At 47.0% G+C, this 22,207-nt stretch overlaps 1 protein-coding gene across 1 annotated transcript; it reads left to right on the top strand.

Moving 5' to 3' along the window:
- Window positions 1–14,801: 14,801 nt before the first annotated feature.
- Window positions 14,802–17,212, top strand: LOC122366796. The gene has a single exon (XM_043339386.1). The coding sequence runs from the start codon at window positions 15,128–15,130 to the stop codon at window positions 17,210–17,212; it is 2,085 nt and encodes a 694-aa protein (XP_043195321.1). The 5' UTR covers window positions 14,802–15,127.
- The last annotated feature ends 4,995 nt before the right edge of the window (window positions 17,213–22,207 follow it).

The following is a 22,207-nucleotide window of genomic DNA, read 5'->3' as shown; positions in this document are numbered from 1 at the left end:
GATGGATCCACCGTCACTTTGCGCGGTACTTTTAAGACAGACTGTACATCACGGTGACTTATCATTTTCCCTATGCAGTATGCACATTGCACGGCCAGCAAATGTTATGCAGTGTTGGCACGCTGCATTAAGTCCGATGGATGCGATACGCGCATCAAATGTTATGTAGCGTTGACACGCTGCATTGATTTCAATTTACATTGTACGTCCATCAGATGTTCTGTAGCATAGACCACTATATACCTGGACTGTCCACTGATATTGCCGCAGTGCTGCCAGATGGGGAAGGCTGTAATCCTCCAGATCAGTTACAAAAATCCTCCAGATTCCTCCGAATCCTATTGGTAGATATAAAAAGGCGGTCTTGGACGCTGCGGGGGGCTATACCCCCAAAAAAGTTTCACCAAATTCTAAAAACTCATCGGATTTCGAATCCTTTCGCACTGCTGTGCAGTTTAAAAGATACTTTTTCTTGTAAAAGTTGTTTATAGTTTTCGTTTTATCCTAAAACGACGAAAATTTTCGTCGATTTCAGGCGCTGCAGGGGGGCCGGGGGCATTTGCCTCAATTGTCCCCCTTAGATCCGCCAGTAGTTTGGTACCCTCGTAGATATAGCTACAGACTGAGACATTCTGCAGTCTCACGGTGATAAAGGACGTGATATATCCTAACGGGTAGGGTGACGCTGGGCAGGAAAATGCCTTTTTAGTCTTGAATGTGTTATATTTTTCCATGAAATTGAATATAATAATCGGGCGACAAATCCTCCAGATTTTCCTCCAGAATCAAAAATCCTCCAAAAGCGAAATTTGTCCTCAAATAGAGTTCAAAATACTCCAGATTTGCGGAAATCCTCCAAATCTGGCAGCACTGTATTGCCGACTGCTATTAGGGCCCTGCTGGGAAATTCGACGTAGCACGCGGAATTGTGTGTTGATGCTCTAGTCTAGTAAGCCCATTTAAATGGAAGTAACCACTTAAATGTGATGTATATTTTAATAAGTGCTGAATTTATAGCATGATTTTCGACACGATAAATAAATAAAAGCACTTGGGCCCAATCTTATAAAGGTTGTGCTACCAAATGGCGTACTATCATTCCACCCCACTCTACTCACGGCATCCTATTCACGCAATCTTATAAAGAGAATAGTGTGGCAATTCTATTCACGCCATTTTGTCCACGGTACTATCCGGCGCTAGCGGAAAACGCGCGATTTGATTGGTCGGATCCGGACGAGATTTCTGTTGATGATACCTTTCGTACATCATGCTATTGCGACGATAAGTGGCGTGATGCGCTGCTGCTGGGTACGTTGTCATGGTAACCACGCCGGCGCTCCTCTGTTATTTCAGTTTCGGCTTGATTGGGCTTGATGGCTTAATATTTTGAGATTTTGAGCTTGTTGTTCATTGATGTGAAGTGTAGATCTTTTTAATTTTTACTGACCTGTTTACGGTCGTCAAGTTAGATGTAAGTGAATCCTAATCTATAATCTAAGATTCGGAATCAGGTGAGCCCCTACGATTTGAACCAAACTTGGTCAGTGGATAGTACGCAACGTCCTGATTACGATGCACCCAAAATCTAAGCTCGGCCCGCCATATTTACGAAGTTACGGATGTTTGAATTTCAAGGTCATTCGGGAGAGCCCCTGCGATTTCCGTCAAAATAGTTCATAGTTCCCTCCCACTCCTCGCCCTGTCCGGTCGTGCGCCGAATTCGCCACCTGAGCCCTTGACCTTGTGGTCCCGGTCCCGGTTTGTTTTGAAGACTCGCCGATTGAAAACTAAATGTTTCAGAAGAAAATTGTTTTGGTTTAGCACAAGTTGCTGCAAAATCACAGGAGACTTGAAAATTAAGTAGAAAACATATAAAAAAATATTCAAAATATTTAGCTGTTAGCAAGACTTTGCACTTTCACAAACATGTCCACCAGAGCCCGGCTGGGCTCCAACGCGTCGTCGCAAAATGCAGATAGTCAATGTGTGTACGTTGATGGAGAAGAGGCCGACGAAGGTGAAGGTGGAGCATGGCGGAAGAAAGGTAGGAAGACGAGAAAGACCAAGTACACCTGTAAAGGAGGTAAAAAGGTATGTGGCCTTGCTGTAGCTGATGGGGAAGATTCAATCCAGTGTGATCTTTGTGAACAGTGGTTCCATCCAAACTGTCAGGGACTAGATGATAAGGCATTTCAGGCTATATCAGACAGTGAGCTCCTTTGGCTCTGCATGACATGTAAGCCAAACCTGATGGATGTGCTGCGGATGGGAAAGAGGCTTGAAGATAAACTAGAGGCAGTAGAAAGAAAGATCATCGGAGTGTTCAAAGTGTCGGGTCCCAAACCGGATCAGAACAATCAGTTGGAAGAAAAAATCAATGCTCTGGAGAAAGTAGTGGTGGAGGTAATGAACAAGCAGCAAGCCCAAGTCGACAAGTCACTTGAGGCACAAAAGGAAGTCGTACAGACAATGCCAAAGCTCCAGTCGGAGCTCAAGAAAAGCGCACAAGAGTTGAAAACACTGGTGGAAAGGAAGGAGGACAAAGAGAAGAGAGAAGTGAATTTGATAATTCACAATGTACCAGAAAGTAAGTCAAGTGACCCAGAAGCGAGGAAAGGCTATGACCTGAAAAGTTTCAGTAACATAAAGGAGGCTCTGCTCGGAGAAGGAAATATGGAGGTAGACAAGATCTATAGACTGGGAAAGAAAAGGGAGAGTGAAAATGGAGAAGAAGAGCCCAAACCAAGGCTGATGCTGGTGAGGTTGAAGAAGAAGGAGCATGTGGAAGCACTCATGAGCAAGAGATGGGACTTACGTAAAACAACGTTTGACAATGTATACCTGACAAGAGACCTCACACCTGAGGAGAGGGAAGTTCAGAAGAAGTTAAGGGAGGAGCTGATAGCAAAAGGACGAGAGACACACAGAGTCTTTCGGGGCAAAGTTGTCCCGAGACAGTAAGCCTGCAGAAAGGGACAAGAAAACACAAAGTACAAGTAAGTCCCTGAAATGTATGTATACAAATATCAATAGCCTGTCAAACAAGCATGATGAACTTAAATGTCGAGTACAGCAAGAAAATCCTGATGTGATTGGACTGACTGAAGTTTGGCAAAAAGAGGTGTTTGTGATGGAGGGTTATCATGCAGCTTTTAGAAAGGACCGACCTGATGATCAACTCGGAGGAGGCGTCATGTTGTTGGTTCGGGACAGCCTAACGGTCTCTGAGTGTGTGGAACTTAACGAAATGTCATACAAAGAATCAGTTTGGTGTATAGTGAAGCCAACAAGGGCAGTCAGGATCCTTGTCGGCTTATGTTACAGAAGTCCGGCAAGTACATTTGACAACAATGAGAGACTGATTGACCTTGTTGGGCGTGCTAGAAGGTTTCAAGCTTCAAGTATACTACTGATGGGGGATTTTAACTATGGGCAAATAGATTGGGAAGCAGGACTAGTAAGGGGGCCGGATGACTCTGATGCTGCTATGTTTTATGAATCGGTCCAGGATCTATTGCTGTTCCAGCATGTAAGTTTCCCGACAAGATTTAGAGAGGGTTGTACCCCATCACAGCTGGACTTGGTGTTTAGTACTGAAGAACTTATGATAGACAACTTGGAGGCAAGCAGTCCAGTGGGAAAGAGTGATCATGTAGTGTTATCATGGTTATTCAGGTATGGTAATGATAGTGATGGGGAGAGAAGAAGTGAACAGACAAAGTTCAACTACAGGAAAGGGAACTATACCAACATGTCTGCAGCACTCAGACAAGTTAACTGGGACGACATCTTGCTGGACATGGATACAGAAGGAACCTGGAATTGCATCAAGAGGAAACTCAAGAGGATGATTGAGAAACATGTTCCAAAGATGAAGACAGGAAGAACTAAGAAGTGCAAAGCGCCATGGTGGCACAAGGGCCTAGAGAGAGAAGTCAAGAAGAAACATAAAGCTTGGAAGGAATATGTGGAGACGAAGAGCACAGAGTATTGGAGGAGTTTTGTACAGCAGAGAAATAAGACGACAAGTAAGATAAGAAAAGCAAGAAGGGACTATGAGAACAGAATTACAAGCAGTCTCAAACAAGCACCAAAGAAGCTGTATTCCTACATCAGGACACAGCAGAGGGTGAGAGCAGCTGTCGGACCACTCAAGGACAACAGAGGCCAGTTGACGGAGACAGATGAAGAAGCAGCAGAGGTCCTGCAATCATTCTTTAAGTCAGTGTTTACTGAGGAAAGAGGAGGTGACATCCCAGAGTTCCCGGATCGTCTGGACAGTGACCAAGTAATGACCGACATCGATGTAACAGAAGAGCAAGTGCTCAAGGAACTGCGAAACCTGAACCCAAACAAGGCCCCAGGCCCAGATGAAGTGCCCAGCGCAGTGCTCAGGGCATGTGCGGACCAGTTAGCCAAGCCTCTGTGCCTGCTATTCAGGAAGTCGATGGAGAGTGGACAATTACCCATGGACTGGAAGAAGGCAATCATCTCACCCATCTTTAAGAAAGGAGCAAGGTGTGATGCGAGTAATTACCGACCAGTCAGCCTCACTTCACAGGTGTGCAAAGTCATGGAGAGGATACTGAAGCGACACATTGTTGAGCACCTGGAGCAGCACAATATCATCAGTGAGCATCAGCATGGATTTTTACAGAAGAGGTCGTGTCAAACCAATTTGTTGGAGTCATTCGAGGAGTGGACGGAGATATTGGATGGGGGTAAGGGACTGGATGTCGTATACCTAGATTACAAGAAGGCATTCGACACCGTACCGCATAAGAGACTGTATCGCAAGCTAAGTGCCTATGGTCTGAAGGGTAGAGTATTGAGGTGGCTGATAGACTTTCTACATGCACGGCAGCAGCAGGTGAAGGTTGGTAGTAGCCACTCAAGTTGGGCCCACGTCTCAAGCGGTGTCCCACAGGGCTCGGTTTTGGGACCGGTCATGTTTCTGCTTTTTGTCAATGAGATTCCCGAACTACTACATAGCAGAGTGAAGATGTTCGCTGATGATATGAAAATGTACGGGGCAGTCACCAGCACCAACGACACACAGGCACTCCAACAAGACATGGACACACTCTCGCACTGGTCACAGACATGGCTGATGAAGTTCAACATATCCAAATGTAAAGTGATGCATTGCGGCACAGGAAATCCTCGAAGAGTGTACCATATGACACAGGACGGAACCTCGGAGTCGCTGGAAGAGACCTGCAAAGAGAGAGACCTGGGAGTGATTGTGGAAAATACATTGAAGCCGACACTACACTGCAAGATGGCAGCCAGCAGAGGCATGTCAGCCCTGAAGCAGCTCAAGGCGACCTTCCGCACAATAAGCAGGAGAAACTTCAAGCCACTCTACAACGCTTTTGTCCGACCCCACATCGAGTACTGTGCCCAAGCGGTTGGACCGTACATGGCGCAAAACTTCAAAGCGTTGGAGAAAGTTCAGAGAAGGGCGACAAAGATGGTGAAGGGGATGAAGAACGTACCATACAAGCAGAGACTCATCAATCTTGGTATGACAAGTGTAGAACAGCGCCTACGGAGAGGAGACCTTATCGAGACCTACAAGATATTGACGGGGAAGACGAAGCTGAAGCCGGAGCACTTCTTCCAGCAGAGCCAGGAGGGGAGAACCAGAGGACACTGCCTCAAGCTGACCAAGAAACGAGTGACCCACCATGCAAGGATGATGTTCTTTTCTCAACGTGTGGTGTCCCCCTGGAATGCTCTGCCAGAGGAAGTTATATCGGCACTGACTACGAACAGTTTTAAAAACCGGTTGGACCACCACTGGGCCACAAGGAATCCTCACTGAGTCATTTCTGACCTTATCCGGATGTGGGCCCTGAATAGACCCGGTCTACCCAAGCCCACTAGTAAAACCTAAACCTAAACCTAAACCTAAAATTTGTGTACGGACACTCTAGATGCTCCTCATTACGAATATCACAAAATTTAAGCTCGGCCCGCCATATTTACGAAGTTACGGAGGTTTGAATTTCAAGGTCATTTGGGTGAGCCCCTGCGATTTCCGTCAAAATTGGTATACGGACATATTACATCCTCCTCATTACAAATATCATAAAAGTTAGGCTCGGCCCGCCATATTTTTCAAGTTACGGAGTCACAAAGTTACGGAATTTCAAGGTCATTCGGAGAGCCCCTCCGATTTTCGTCAAAATTTGTATGCGGACACATTACATGCTCCTCATTACGAATATCGTAAAAGCTAAGCTCGGCCCGCACTATTTCAAAAGTTAGAGATGTTTGAATTTCAGTGAGTTTCAAACGTCAGTAACTTTTGAAATAGTGCGGGCCGAGCTTAGCTTTTACGATATTCGTAATGAGGAGCATGTAATGTGTCCGCATACAAATTTTGACGAAAATCGGAGGGGCTCTCCGAATGACCTTGAAATTCCGTAACTTTGTGACTCCGTAACTTGAAAAATATGGCGGGCCGAGCTTAACTTTTATAATATTTGTAATGAGGAGGATGTAACATGTCCGTATACCAATTTTGACGGAAATCGCAGGGGCTCACCCAAATGACCTTGAAATTCAAACCTCCGTAACTTCGTAAATATGGCGGGCCGAGCTTAAATTTTGTGATATTCGTAATGAGGAGCATCTGGAGTGTCCGTACACAAATTTTGACGGAAATCGCAGGGGCTCTCCCAAATGACCTTTAAATTCAAACATCCGTAACTTCGTAAATATGGCGGGCCGAGCTTAGATTTTGGGTGCATCGTAATCAGGACGTTGCGTACTATCCACTGAACAAGTTTGGTCCAAATCGTAGGGGCTCACCTGATTCCGAATCTTAGATTATAGATTAGGATTCACTTACATCTAACTTGACGACCGTGACCTGTTTTATATTAATATTTGTATATACCTATTTCTATTTCTCTATCTAACTCGGCCAGATGCCCAATATAAGGGCTGGTCGGGTTTTCCGGCCTAGGATTAACACCGAGGAGGATCTAACTCCGGAGAAGTTCAGGTAAGTGTACTTCAACTTTGAGTTTCTTGTAATTATCCAGTAGAACTCATTTTGGCAGGCATATCGATTGGGTAGAAAGTTTCCTAGAGGATGATTTTGTTAAGAATTGAAAAATGTGGTTTGAAATGCTGCAACGGTTTAATCTCCTACTAAAACTTATTTGATTTCCAAAAACTACTTAACCTTCGGTACAAGTATATTGATGAGTTAACCTGGAAAGTTGTAATCATTGTTATGTTGTATAGAGTTGTCCATTTTCTTTCAATGTTGGGACACCCACAAACTGTGCTTGTTTTAAAGGAAATAGTTGACTTTCACGAAATTATTTTTTTGCAATGGATTTGTGATTTTTTATGTTCAAAATGATCAGCAAAGAAAATAAAACCTTTTTACAACAAAAGATTATTTTCTATATTTTTGATATAGGAAGAACTTTTCAGTTTCTGTAAGGCACACGCGATCCAGTATGAAAAGAGCATGGGTCCCGAAAATTCTTCAGAAACTAGAGAAATTATCGCGGCCACCGGCATTTGGGCAATCTGCTCGTGCTTTTGTTACTGGAGCGCCCTTTGCGCCTCACTGGAGCGAATTTCTCTAGAGTTCTCGTAGATAATTTCTCTAGTTTCTGAATAATTTTCGGGACCCATGCTCGTTTCATACTGGATGCGAATATATGCAAGGCACACATCCTCAACGCAAGACACATTTTTCGGGACGAGAAATAGAATATCTTTGCCTAGGGTGATCGTTGGGCTGTAAAAGCTCCTGATTTATGCTCGTCTCATCCCAAGCTACGGAACTGCTATTCCAGTTCAAAACCCATGTTAAAATGTGAACTATTTCCTTTAATGCCTACATGCCTTTTCCTCTTAGAGAGAGATTCCGACTAACCTCGAATGTAGTGGGCCAGATAGTCCGAGTGATTGAAGACGACATCAGTCACCCTACCAGGCGAAACATGGCCCTGACACCGAGGCAGCAAGTGCTGGTCACCCTGAGGTAGGTGGCATTTGCTTTCCAACTGTTGCAAGCTTAAGCTGTGCCAGCAATTGTTTACCATATTGCATGGCTGTCAATTTTAAGCTATATTATGTGGGCAAATGTCAAAATACTCAACATGCAATGGTAGACAATTATTTTCTGTTCAAATTTAGTCACTATGCTAGTTGTCTGCTTGTTGTTTCATTGGTCTATGCCATACTGAACAAGATCTGGCCCAGTGCAAATGAATTTTCATGACCAAGGTTCTTAGGCTCAAAGATCAGTCGCTGACCGAGTTGTCACTGGCAATGTTTGGTGTGTATTTTACTGTATGCCAGCAATAAATTAATGTTTGCGACAAAAACCCATTGGCTATGTTTGAGCAAGGCTATCTCACATTGTTAGCTGAGGCAAACTGGTGAATTTTTCTGACTGGTCTATTTCTTCACACCAGTTTACACCATTCCTCATCGGCCGTTGAATAAACCAGATGTATGATACAGTCATGCCTTTCACCGTTGCCTTAAAAATATATAAAAGAATACACAATGGGCATTATTGTCTTTCAGTTCTGTTTTTAGTTTTTTTTTATATCTGCTACTGCTTTTTTAGATTTACTGAATGATTTGCTTGTTTCATGAGTAACTTTGTATCATCTGAACATGTTAGCATTTACTCATTAGGGCTTGGCAGGCGAACTTCATTGGTGATATTTGTTTCACAGGGCAGCTTCTCCGCTGCGTCATCAAGACACAATCATCAGCAAGCTCATCTCAGGGCTGTGGATGAAGACGACGGCCTGCAAAGCTACATCCATCGGCGCGGGAGCCGGGGGGGGGGCAGTGGGGGCAGCTTGCCCCCCCCCCAACTCTGGGGCCGTGGGGGCGGTGCCCCCACAGTTTTGAGACGGAATACCACACTTTTTTTGCAAATGTTTTCTTTTTTTGTTGAAAAAGCCGAGGGATGAAAAATAAGTGGCCTAAAACTGGTGAGAAAACTTGATTTGGGGGTACCCTAGGATGATCTCTATTATGGTGTGCCCCCCCCAGTCGGAAAGTAGTTCCCGCGCCCCTGGCTACATCCTTGCATGACCTTAGTCTTAAGGCTCCTTCCTCCAGCTCCTCTGCTGACTTCATGCTCCTCTCTTCACTTCAATTCTTCAGCATGACAAAACAAATCTTTCACAGCAAACTGCAGCATCTTGGTTTTGGAGCTTCTTGGCATTCTCTTTCGATACATTACACGGTTTACATTTCATCACATTGCATTACTTGGTCATAGTCGCAATGATTTGTTGCCACTGCTGCCAAATGATGACAATCTCTTCCATCCCTTCCTTTATGCACCTTGTCCCTTTATCCACCTTGTGCCCTGTTATGCTTCTGAATCTTTACTTATTTCTCTTCAATGTCTGCTAAGATATCCTAAGTCCTAACAAATATTTCAATATATGTTTCAGCTTATGAGGAATCCTAGAACCCATGTGTATCTTCTTGTCAGTGACACATGTAGCTAGCTGAGTTTGACTATTTCTCAAATGCTCGAGTCCAGCTTTCTGAACCTGAAGTGTTGCTATTTCTTTGATTTGTCATACATTTTGACATGTAGCTGCGGGCACTGATATGTGCCTCTGTGATTGAAGAAATAGGCATAATGTTTTGCATGTCCTAGTTTGCTTCCAGCCTCATACAGTAGCTTGTGCCTGGGCTCTGAAGGACCATAGCATGCCACCTAGGTACAATTACATAGCAAAGGACATTCATCATGATGTACCTTACCCTTTGTAGGTACCTTTCATCAGTTGATCAATGCTTTTCTGTGGAATACGACTACCCCAAACATTCCAGCTTCATAATGCAAAATATGATAAAACAAATGATCCGAGTGAGGTATAACATGGAGGTATAACATGGATTCAGTGCAAAACATCGATAAACAGGAACCATCCGTGATCGGTCGTTTTGACAAGGAACAGTCTGATCGCATATTGGATGCACTGCAGATTTATTTGCTAGTCTAAATCAGACACGCACCCTGGCACAATGTTTTGGCACTTGGGCCTGGCATGGTGCCTACGTAACATGTTATGAAGCTGTCAGAGGCGGTTGACACCTATTACGAATACCCGGCAGGACCCCTACTGGTTGACCTGACCTGACCCGACCTGGCCTAAATGCATGGGCATCATCTGTGAATTGTGATCAAGACTTACGTGATATTCGTGATCAGCACCAAAAAAAAAAAAAAAACAGCAGCGACACTTTACACCGTTCTAACAGGTCCTGATTTTCCCGACTTTTGGGCCATTGACATGACCTGGAAGGTCAACCAATGACCTATGACCTTCAAATTGGGTAAAATCGGCTTCCTCTCGTCACGGGCAACACGCTCGCTTTTTCCGCGAAGCTCTAGCTCAATCAGGGGCCAGACGGCAAGGGGGGGGTCCAAAGGACCCCCCTCCTTGGTCCAAAGGGGGACCTTTGGACCCCCTTGGGGGTCCAAAGGACCCCCTTACACATTCGCGGCTGGAAAAACACCAAGACGGGCCAGGGTTAAAGAACATGTCAATAGGGAATCATTTGTTTCCTTTGCAGGTGTTCAGGCCAAGCTAAAAGAGGAGCAGGACCTGACCCTGTTTGTGCACTGCACGGCTCATCGGCTGAATCTGGTCGTACAGGACTGTCTCGAGGGAATTCGTGGGCTCCGAGACACCGTACACGAGGTCGCCGGAATCGTGAAGTTCTTTCGTGACTCTAACGTTCGGCAGTGCTACCTGGCCAGCTTCGGTGCCCAGAGCACTCTGCGACCCCTCTGTCCGACCCGCTGGACCTGCAGCGAAGCGGCGCTATCGTCAATTGCTCGCAACTACAGTGCCACCTGTGCCTCACTGGACAGTATCGCTGAGGACAGAGCGAGCCGTCCCGAGGTGGAGACCACAGCAAGCGGGTACCATCGCCGGATGGGGACCTTCGAGTTTCTTTTCGGATTGGGGCTCGCCCTGCACCTGCTGCGAATGACAGCACCATTGATGCGGTCATTTCAGGGTAAAAGCCGGACCCCTGGCCTCCAACCTGAGGCAGGCGGGGACCCTCCGGGGCGCGGTGCACGCCCAGCGGGACCAATTCGACGAATTCTGGACATGCACGAGCGAGAAGGCGGACAAGCTTGGCGTGGATGAGCCCAAGTGACCCCCACGAAACACGATTTGGTAGCAGAGTAATGACGTCAGCCGGGCGTGAAGTTTTCTCTTCACAATAGGGTTTGCACACAAACTGGTCAAAGTTTGAGCCAGGATTTACTAGTCTAAACATGCAAAAACCGATCAAATTTTGGCATCAATAGATTCAGTGTTTCATTGTGTGTCTCAAACCGTCCATCATTTGACCTCAAAGAAGGTGTAAAGTGTTCAAAATCGGAGTTGAAAAAGATGCCATCTGAGCACAGAATCTGGTAGCATCACGTGACTTGTTTGTAGTAGTTTATTGATAATTTAGGTACTGATATACTTATCAATATACTGCTTAAAACAACATTAATAATACATTTTAAACTTTAACTACTTTCGATAAGGTCATAACATTGCAAATCACAAAAGTTTAAAAAATAGTCAGGTGGGTGTCAGGGAATGTCACAGGTGCGTCAGATTTGTGACTGGGGCTTTACTTTCAAACATCGGGTCTACCTGTTTCTTATAGGTATCTTGAGCCCAACCTGCCGCGAAGGAGCCGCCCACCACGCCCCCTAGACGACGGCGCAGATCTGCATCACCCGGCCACCCCAAAGGATCGCTTCCGTCTGATCTATCTGGCGGTGATTGATCGGCTCTGCGCCGCACTTGACCAGCCTGCGCTTTTCTAGCGCCGGAGACGAGCAGATGCTGCAGGCGATGGAGCGAGCGCTTCTGGAGGCGGACAGCGACTCTATTGCCCAGCTGGCGGCCAAATACCCAGAGATGGATGCAGACCACCTACTTCTGCACTACAAGATGATGCAGGACATTGCAAAGGCCCGGCAGATGCCCCTGAGGACGCTGGATGACGTCAGTAACGCGGTGAAGTAAGACGACTTGCACGACCTGCTGGCGGAGGCTTCACTCAATATACCCTGGGCGGAGGCTGTACCGGGAGAGGTCCGGCTTCACCTGACCTGTCCCGCGACAACCTGCACAGCGGAGAGGTCGTTCAGTCAGCTCGGCCGCCTGAAGAGACTCAGACTCAGACGTGTATTAAGGAAATCCACTAAAAGCGGCTATTACATCCTCTCGTCAAAAATTAAAACGGTGGTTTCAAAGTCAAGATAAAGAGAGACAAGCATCACAATCACACTCGCATACATCATAGTCAAGATAATACAAGAAACATAGATACAGACAATACCAGCACACATACACACCAGATGGTTAACTCAACTCAGTCAGGTTGGATCCGTCAGCAGCCGCCTGAGGCGGTGCTTAAAAACGGGCACCGGGAGCCCGAGCAAATCGGGTGACAGGCGGTTGTAAAGAACCGGACCACGGCTGATGAAGCGCCTCTTGCCTGCTTCGGTTCTAGATCGGAGCACATATAGTGAGTGGTCCTGTCGGGTCACCCTAGCTTGCGCTCCTAGTGAGCTCCTAGCGGCAGCCACGGTTGACAAACCGGCGGCTAACACCTCGGGCTCACCGAAGCGCAGCAGTTTGTGCACCATGCACAGTGTGCCATGCACCACAAGGTTCTCCGCGCTGAGCCAACGCAGCTTCTCAAGCAGGTCCGACACGTGATCATACTTTTTGCGTCCGAAAATGATTTTTGCCCCATAATTTAGAGTCTTCTGAATGAGTGCAAGGTTCTTCTTCGAACCGTTGCCATAGACAGTGATACAGTATCGAAGCTGCGAGAGAACCAAGGCGTTGACCAGCACGGAGATGACGGACGGAGGCAGGCGCCCCCTGAGATGTGATAGGCCACTGAGAATGCCGAAACAGCGCCGGGTGACGGCAGAGACGTGAGTGTTCCAGGTGAGGTTGCGATCGAACGTCAGGCCAAGATTTTGTGCTTCCGAAACGGGAATGATAACGTGATCGCGAAATTTTACCGTAACATTTGGGGCATTGCGCAAATTTTGAGCGCTACCCAGCAGCATCAGCTAAGTTTTCCCAGCATTGACTTTTAAGCCGTTGGCACGGAACCAGAGGTCAAGAGAAGCTAGCGTCTGTTCCATCCGGTATACTACGTTATGAATTTCTGACTTTTTTCCACTGACCAAAATTTGGGTGTCGTCTGCATATTGAACTACGACTGCATCCTCGGCGAACAAGCTAAGGTCGTCGGCAAAAATGCAATAGAGAAGAGGGCCGAGGGCGGAGCCTTGGAAAACACCGATGCTGTTGGGGAGCGGAGATGAAGTAGTTCTTCCACCCAGAGCGTCAGTGAGGCTGACACTTTGGGTGTGGCCGTGAAGATATGCCGAAAACCAAGCTGTATCAATACCATGAAGCTGCAATTTAGTCAATAATTTATCGTGGTCTATCACATCAAAACATTTGCTCAAATCCAGCAGGCAGAGAAGGGATAGCTCTCCACGGTCGGTAGCGGATAGGATGTGATCGGATATGGATATCAGCGCGGTTTCAGTCGAGTGACGAGGCCGAAAACCGTGCCGAGTGGGGGAGAGGAGATGGTTGTTGGATACAGCGTTACCGCTGCTAGGGAAATTTCCCTTTTCTATGGAAATCAGCGAAGATCTAGGGATCTATGGATTTCACACGAAATCTAGGGAAATGCCACAAACCCCCCAAAAGTTTTTTTTTCTAACAATAAAAATAAATATTGTCATAAAATATTCTTCAGTATGTCATCAAATAAATGAGAACAATTTTCACAAAATTCAGGTTTGATGCTTTCGTTTTGAAGATTAAAGGCAATTGCATATGTATGTATTTATATATAATTCTTGATATCATTTCAAAACAAACTGCTTCTGCTTCTCTCCTAATAGCCATACGGCCTTGAATCGGACTGTGGCGTCCGCGTAAGCGTAACTTGGAAGTTGGATACCCTTTTTCTGTGGAGGAAATCTGTGAATTTATTTTCTTCAACTTGAACTTCCTTCACAATCTGTGATTGCCTATCAGTATTGCCTCTTTAAGGCATTTATCTCATTGTGTGTTCAAGCGAGCTTTAAGTCATACCTGAAAAGTACTCAATTAATTTGAGCATTAGGCTGCATGGCTGTGGTCGAGCTTGTCAAATACGTATAATGTCTCGCTAGGAAATTGTTTGATTTATCGATTCCTTGAGTTTCACTGCACCTCAACCTTAGAAAGATTCAAGGTTGTCTTCTTTGGCGTTACTAATCCATGTTTTAAACCTCAATATGGTTTCATATGGAATGTATGCTGTAAAATCAAAACTATGAAATGTTGCCAGCAGTTGAATTGACTTTGGAATCAGAAACAGGCCAGGCATGCATGGATTGTTGCTGTTTTTTGCAAATTGCTTTATTCTTCGCTGTCATTTCATAATTTGTATTTACCTATTCAATCTTGATAGAGGAACAGGTTAAATTAAAATGATCTTTTGATCAATGCTTTGCAAAACTGCATTAAAAATGTAAAATAATTTTGCAATTTTAAAGGCCTTGTCTGGCGTATACTGTAAGATTGTGTGAAATTCTACTTTCTGGCTTGTCTGCCTGGTGTCAGTATATCGAATAACGAATCTTACCACATAAAACGTAAGGGGGCAGCTTTATGACCATCCCCCTCCCCTCCCAGCGGTTCGTGGGTTAAAATGGCGGTATCCTGCATATTTAAGGTTTAATTTAGAATGCACGGTCATAAGCCCGGTCACATTCTGCCCAGTCACATCTTCTGCATGTGACGTTGCATATTTAGTTGTGTGATAGTGAAGGCCAAATAAGACGAAATCAGTCCAAAATATCTGAGCTCGCTTATTTTTAACATACATATTGCAATTGAACGTACTACGGGAGCTATAGGTACACTAATTGGTGCTAACATTAATCATTATTTATAAAAAATGATAATTCGCGAATATAGAAAACAATTGCAAGTCAGGCACATCCTGTTAATCCAAGTCAATTGCCCTGGTCCTAGCCTAATAGTAATTTTTTTTTCTCTCTCAGGTCATGGCATCACACTCCCCTTCCTCATCCGGATGTGAGACGCCACCTAAGAAGAAGCCGAAAAGCTACCCACAATCCTTTCGAGCAGAATGGCTGAAGGATCCAGAATTTAAGGACTGGCTCATACAGGACACTGAGGACTGCTCCAAATGCCTCTGCCAACCCTGTCGCTTCCTCTTTAAGGACCCCAACAAAACCGCCCTCAAACGACATATGCTAAGCAGGGGACACAAGGCAGCTATATCTTCCTCTGCTGGAATGAAGCTGACTCAATTTTTTGCTCCGAAAGAAGAACCAGTCACTGCAAAAGACACCAAGGTGGCCCGCTGCGAGACCATAGTCGCTGCGTTCTTCGCCGAGCACGACCTGCCATTCATCCTGGGGGACCACTTCTGGGATATGATAAGACACGCGGCCCCTGATTCAGAAATTCTTAAGACTGCATCGGCAAAAAGAACAAAGATGTCCTACCTAACAGTCCATGGGCTTGGTGAACACGAGGCCCGTCGTGTGGCAGAACTGTGCAAAAACCGAAAGTACAGCATCATGATTGATGAGTCGACTGATGTTTCCGTCCGTCAGGTCATGGCACTGGTTGTCAGGCTGTACGTGAAAGATGATATGGCCACAAGAGACTTCATGCTAGACCTTGTGGAGCCGTTCGATGGAACCGCTCGAGGACTTTTTGACGCCGTGATGAAGTCACTTGAAGCTGCAGGCATGGACAAGAACAGCATCATTGGCTTTGGTGCAGATAACTGCTCTACAATGATGGGAGGAAATGCTGGATTCCAAAAGCTTTTGAAAGATGTCGTGCCGGATGTCTTCGTTATGGGCTGCAGTTGCCATTCATTAGCACTCTGTGCTGGGCACGCGGCAAGATGCCTGCCCGACTGGCTGGAAACGCTCATCAAAGATATCGCAAGCTACCTCTCCCGAAGCCCCAAAAGACAAGAAACGCTCTCGCTGCTTCAAGAGGCTGTCAAAGCGCCATGCCACAGCATTCCGAAGGTGGCCATGACACGCTGGCTGTCGCGAGGCGCTGTCATCCACAGGATCCTCGAGCAGTGGGAGCCTCTGCTGCTCTTCTTCTCCGCCGAAGCCCAGACAAGGGAAGGGAAGGTAGACCGAGCAACGGAGATCGCGAAAAGGATGAAGGAGCCTGGCACCAAGCACATGCTGCTCTTCGTAAGCTTTGTGATCAAGAAGGTCGACCAACTAAATTTGATCTTCCAGTCTGAAGACTTCCAGTTGCATCGTCTGTATCAGGACATGAGTGACGGATACCGCTTACTGCTCGCTATGTACGTGAAGCCCGCGGTGCTGTCATCGGTTCCGCTTCACGAGATCAACCCGACGGAAGCTGATATCGCGATGAGCCTGGACCGCATCAACCTCGGCGGTCGCTGCGAAACCCACCTGATGGTGGAGCCGCTGGGCTCCGGCGAAAAAGTGCTTCGAACGGACGCGCAATCCTTCCTAAAGGACCTGTGCAGTCAGATTCGGAAGCGGTTTGACCTGGACCGCAACAGCATTTTGGCAGAGCTGAAAGTGCTCTCGCCGCGGGTCGCCATGCTACCGGCAGAGGACGAGGAGCGTCCTCGCACACTGGCACCGCTCCTAGCCAGATTCAAACACCTGGTAAAGGATGCTGACAGGGATGATGTCTGTGATGAGTGGCGTGACCTCCCAGCAGCGCTGGCGACTGCGCCCGTGGCGGTGAAGGAGGAAACACCGCCAGTGTTCTGGGCCAAAGTGGCTGAACTGAAGAACGCTGTGGGAGAGCCTAGATTTCAACATCTGTGTGAGCTGATGGGGAATATGATGTCTCTGCCTCACTCGACGGCCTCTGTGGAACGCACGTTCTCGCAAATGAACAGGGTTAAAACCAACCAAACGAATCGCCTGCTGGTGGCAACAACAAAAGGACGCATGCTCGCCTCTCAGGCGATTAAAGAGAGTGGCAACGCTGGCTGCACTATGTTCGAGCCGTCCGCTTCCCTGCTGCAGGACGTGATGAAAAATGGCCCACGCCACCGCAGCCAGTCGAAGGAAGTGGCCGGTGTGACTCTCGGTGTGGTCGACTGAACAGTGTCGGTGAGTAGCGGTGGCTAGCGAAGCCAAGCCAGGCCGGGCCACGAAGGCAATATGTATGTCTCAGACTCTCAAGTCTCAACTCTTGTTTTCGTTTCATGAGACGCATATGTGTGTCAACTGTCACTGTATTTCAAAATGCATGTACTGGATATAATTGTCTGTTTTGTGTCAAAACCCAGTCACAAATAACAATATTGCGTTACTGGGAGACTGCAATGGCGTTGCAACGTTAATGTTAAGATAATGCATCGACTCGTCTCTTACGCCAGCACTAGGTACTACTATTCATACGGAAGTTCCCCGCGTCGCGCAGCGGCAGCACACCACAATTTGCGATATACCACGCAATTATATTATACCTACCACACGATGGTACGGTGATTTGCGATATACCACGCATTTTCATTAGAATCCCCTACATTAACGTTACAGAATGTAGTTTGTTGCTGCTTTTGGACGCAGCGGCTATAAACGCGAAGGGTTAAAATGAGGAGAGTACGGCAAATTCCATGAAAAACCGCATCTAGGGAAATGGTTTTGGAAATAGGGAAATTTTCGTGAGAATCTGGGGAAACCAGCGAGACGCCAGCGGTAACGCTGGTTGGATAGGTAACTGTAGAGCTGTTGATGTACGGCTTTCTCTACAATTTTGGATATAATAGGAACGATAGAGATTGGCCGGAAATTTGATGGATCTGAAGGATCACCGGTTTTGTGGATGGGGTGTACGAGGGAATGTTTCCAGGATTGAGGGACATCCGATAGAGAGATGCTGGAATTGACCAAATGCAGGAGCACCGGGCCAATCGCGTCAAAGGACATGCGGACCATGCGCGCGCAAATACCATCCTCTCCGCGGGCGGCGGAGCCGCTCATGCCGAGTACGACAGCCCTCAACTCCGACAGCGACAAGGTCGTCAAGGTAAAAGCACAGGCTCCAACACGTGGCAGTCGGCACGGCAGGTCAGGTGTCTCCCCTGCATCTCTAACCTCGCCGGCGACACGCGGACCTACGCCGACAAAGAAACTGTTCAGCTGATCGGGCGTGGCGTCAGGCAGCCTGTGCCCGGCTCTCCCACTCTCGACCGCTGGCCTAATAACTTGCCACAGAGAGCCACTCCCCTCCTCGCGTAGACGGCGCTGGATATCGTGACAGCTGTCACTCCTAATAGCGGCACGTACAGCGCGGTTGAGCTCCTTGTACTCGTTGGAGCTGTGGCCGAGAGAGGCTAGCGCGGCGCGGCGGCGAGACATCAGAGAACGGGTGTCGTCACTAACGGCGGGGGCACGAACGTTCCTAATGCGCATGGTCCGCATGGGCGCATGGTAGTCAATAATCGGTAAGAAAATGCCGGTAAAAACATTCCATTTGACAGTGACGGTGGACGCTAAAAACACAGGTGTCCAATCAGTGCGTAGAAGGTCCGAGTGAAGTTGAACGAGGGAAACACGGCGCAAACAACGAGATCGAACAGTCCGCGGTGGCTGACGGTGACGTGGGATTTTTAAAACAGTACGTACAAGTTTATGAGGACTAAAATGACAGAATACTGTGCTACAACGTTTGACTAGAGTGCGACTGTTCGATATAAAAATGTCAAGTAGTGAACCAGAGGTAAACGTCGGAGCTTTAACAAATTGAGTGAGCGAGTACCTACATCGATAAAAAATCAGACAGTGTACGTTTAGCTGGGTCAGTGGGAGGCTTGAAAAGGGCTGGCTGAGGACGCTCATGAGCCATCAGCGGCTCAACCATGTCGCCGTGTGTGCGGTATACGCGGAGGACCTGCACAGCCTGAGCCGCCCGGACCTGCTGAAGACGTTCGTCAGTCGGTCCGCGGAGCGTCTTAACCCGCGACCGCCCTGGGGGGGGGGGGGGTCGGATCCGACTCCTCCGTTTTTCTTGAATAACTTATGAACCGCTTACGCTATCGACTTGAAACTTGGCATACCTTCTCCCCCATCAATTTGACGTCTTCTGCGCAATTTTTAAGAAAAAAATTCCAAAAATTTTGAGATATATCGATTTTAGTGACGTAACTACATGGCGTTTTCAGTCAAAAAGTGGTAAATATTTAAAAAATCGCCAAAAATCAGGGTTTAAAGCAAATTGCAAATTAAGGACATGAATAGACGCAGCTCAACGAGTTCTTTGAAATGGCTATCTCGGATTTTCCATAAAATGCGTTTTTTACCCCTAAAAATTCAAAAAACTATTTTTTGGAAAACAGCCAATAAAATCCAAAATTTTGATAATTTTTAAAACACCGGAATATTTGTTATAGAGCTCTAATAGAACATTAGATGTCCCAAATTTCAACTTTCTTTCTTGATTTTTGACCCCCAAATTGTAAAAAATAGCTCCAACATGCATAGGGCATGGTGACGTCATAAGAATTTTCGTGAATTAGAGGCACTTCTGAACATCGCATGTGAAAACAAATGGCACCACTAGATTCCTGGGACAAAGCTCGTTTAGAAAAGTGCATTTTTATGTCAAAAATAAAAAGTTGAAAAAATTGAGCTTTTTTCTTAGCCCTCGTTTAGTTATGTATGGTATAAACGATTTTTTATGCTTTCAATGCACACTTATCACCAGCACAGTGACTTGAGGTCATATATAATATAACCATTACCATCGGATTCGGCGTGAAAAATAAGCCATAAAACATGTGTCGCACACCCATGTAGCAGAAAGTGAAAACCGTGACCTTTCGTGACCTGACCTGACCTTGACCCGTACTTAGTATGACCCCTATACGCACATGGTACCTTCACCAGGTCTTTGAGGTCATTTTTGGTGAGTTTCGAGCAGCAGCTGTCGATTCCGCTGTCCGTAAGCCTAATCATGCAAAACCCCAGAATTTGACCTTTGACCTGACCTTGACCCGAAAGTTGACCTCAATCTTAAAATCTTAAGAGTGCTTTGGGAAGGTCTCGTAGAGACCTTTCGAACGCCGCCTCGCGGGGCTCGATACGACCATTGGTTCTCGAGATAACAGGGGGGGGGTCGGATCCGACCCCCCAGGCTGTCGTGAGTACGGAAATAGCCCAGGCGGTGCCGGGTTAACGTGTTCGGTTCGGTCGAGCTTAGCCTGATACGACGGAAAGAGCCGTGGCGCATCTGGTCAAGTCAGTATGAAGTATCAGTTCATTTGTCACATCAGAGGTGATTTTCATTTTTTTTCCATTTCTTATTGCATAACCCACGTATAACCGTGTAAGTATTCATATGCTCAGTATTCTGGTCTATCATTGTGTATTGTGTACTAGAATATCGTTCACGGCTACCATCATCATTGCGAGTACCTACCTCGGCTCATACAGAATGGCGCGTGAATGTTTGTATGTAAGCATAGGCCGGCTCCCCAGCCGGCGGTGGTACCGGCCGGTCGCAGGTGGCATTTCATGTTGGGGTCAGCGGCTCAGCTGATCAGCCTGTTAACCTTCGCCCCAGTGCGGGGGGGGGGGGGCTCCAGAGACAGCGCCGACACTTTCTCCATCTGGTGACTGATGGCATCGTCCGCCTCTTCCCGCATGCTCACAAGAAAGCCAATGGCCTCGCGCACCAGCCCGATCATCATGGAGACTGTGCAGCTTGGCTTCTGCAGGTTGATGACCAGCCGGTCCAGCACCGCCAAGAGGGAGCGCACTAGTCCCAGCGACATAAAAGTGGTAGCCGTCCCCCATTTTTCTAGCAGTCCAGCTGATCGAATGCCCACATGTCCCCGGGTCACGAGTCTCCCGCAGCGTCTCCAGGACCTGCAGGTACGCTTCACGTCGATCTCACGTTGACTACATAACACTCTTCACGTCGATCTAGAGACAATATTTGACTATTTCAGCAAATTGAGGAGGTCTTCGGTTTTACTGGGGACGGTCCCCAGTAACCCAAAAGTTACTGGGGACCGGTCCCCAGTGGTGGTTATGCGCCTGAGTAGCTGTTTCTAGCACCTAATTGCTGTTCTCTGTTAACTTCACCTCGGAGTGCTAAACGTCATCTTCTGACCAGTGATGCCATCCACATTTTTGCTCCATCCCAAGATCTCGACCAGAATTTCCCAAGATTCTCGTCTCAAATCCCAAGACTACCCATCGAATATCCTTAGGAGTACCCCAAGTAAATCCATAGCTTATTTTGGACATATTAGTGTGTTTAGTATTCAACTTTCTCTTCTTCGGGTCCACCCTTGTCCTTATTGGCGTATATACAGCAGCTAATGTACCTAGAGGCCGGGGGGAGGGGAGGGGGAGGGGGTCGATCGGACTCCTACAGCTGATCGGTTCCTGACCGAGTATAAGAGCTTCACGAAAAATGAAGATGCTGGCCTAGACAACATGAAGCCGGTGGTATCTGATATTATGGTCAGGTCATTCGTCGACCGTCAATGGTGGGTCAAGGACTTAAAACACATAGTCCGAATCTGTTAGAACTTCTTGGAAACGAAGTCTGTGGCATTTTGGATTTATTTCAAAATTTGTCTCGTGACACATTTGGAGAAGCTAGGGTCAGGTGAGGTCAGGCTGATTTTAAGTGTTTTCCACCACTGAGTTTTGAAATATGGGCTCCAAAACAAGCTCTTAAAAGCTTATGTGAATCCTGAAATCGAAAAGCCTATGCTGTGAATCTGCGCGTAAGCCAGTGCCCGCTGGGGCCCATGAATTTTCAAGCCGGCGATGGCGAGGGGGTCTAAACGAGGACCTAACTCGTCCCCTGGACTATATAGTTACAAGACGTCAGCAGTGTTGTGAAGGTCGCAATATTACCCCAGTAAACATGACGACGTCGGCCCGACATCGGCTGGACGTCGGATATGCCCGCATGTTCCGACGTCCAGCCGAAGTCCAGCCGACGTCGAGCCGACGTCGGGCCGAGATCGTTTGCCGAGGTTGACGAGATCGTTCGTCGTTGGACCGACGGGGCCGACGTCGGCATGTTTATTGGGACAACGCGCCAAAAATATCAACCGGCGGCGGGATTCGAGC

Source organism: Amphibalanus amphitrite, unplaced genomic scaffold, assembly GCF_019059575.1.
Source record: "Amphibalanus amphitrite isolate SeventyFive unplaced genomic scaffold, NRLGWU_Aamphi_draft 000831F_arrow, whole genome shotgun sequence".
NCBI lineage: Eukaryota > Metazoa > Arthropoda > Thecostraca > Balanomorpha > Balanidae > Amphibalanus > Amphibalanus amphitrite.
The sequence above is the reverse complement of the archived record's forward strand: the minus strand, read 5'-3'. Positions and strand labels throughout refer to the sequence as shown.

Coding starts and splice junctions, on each gene's coding strand:
- LOC122366796 (XM_043339386.1), top strand. CDS start 15,128: ATGGCATCACACTCCCCTTCCTCATCCGGATGTGAGACGCCACCTAAG.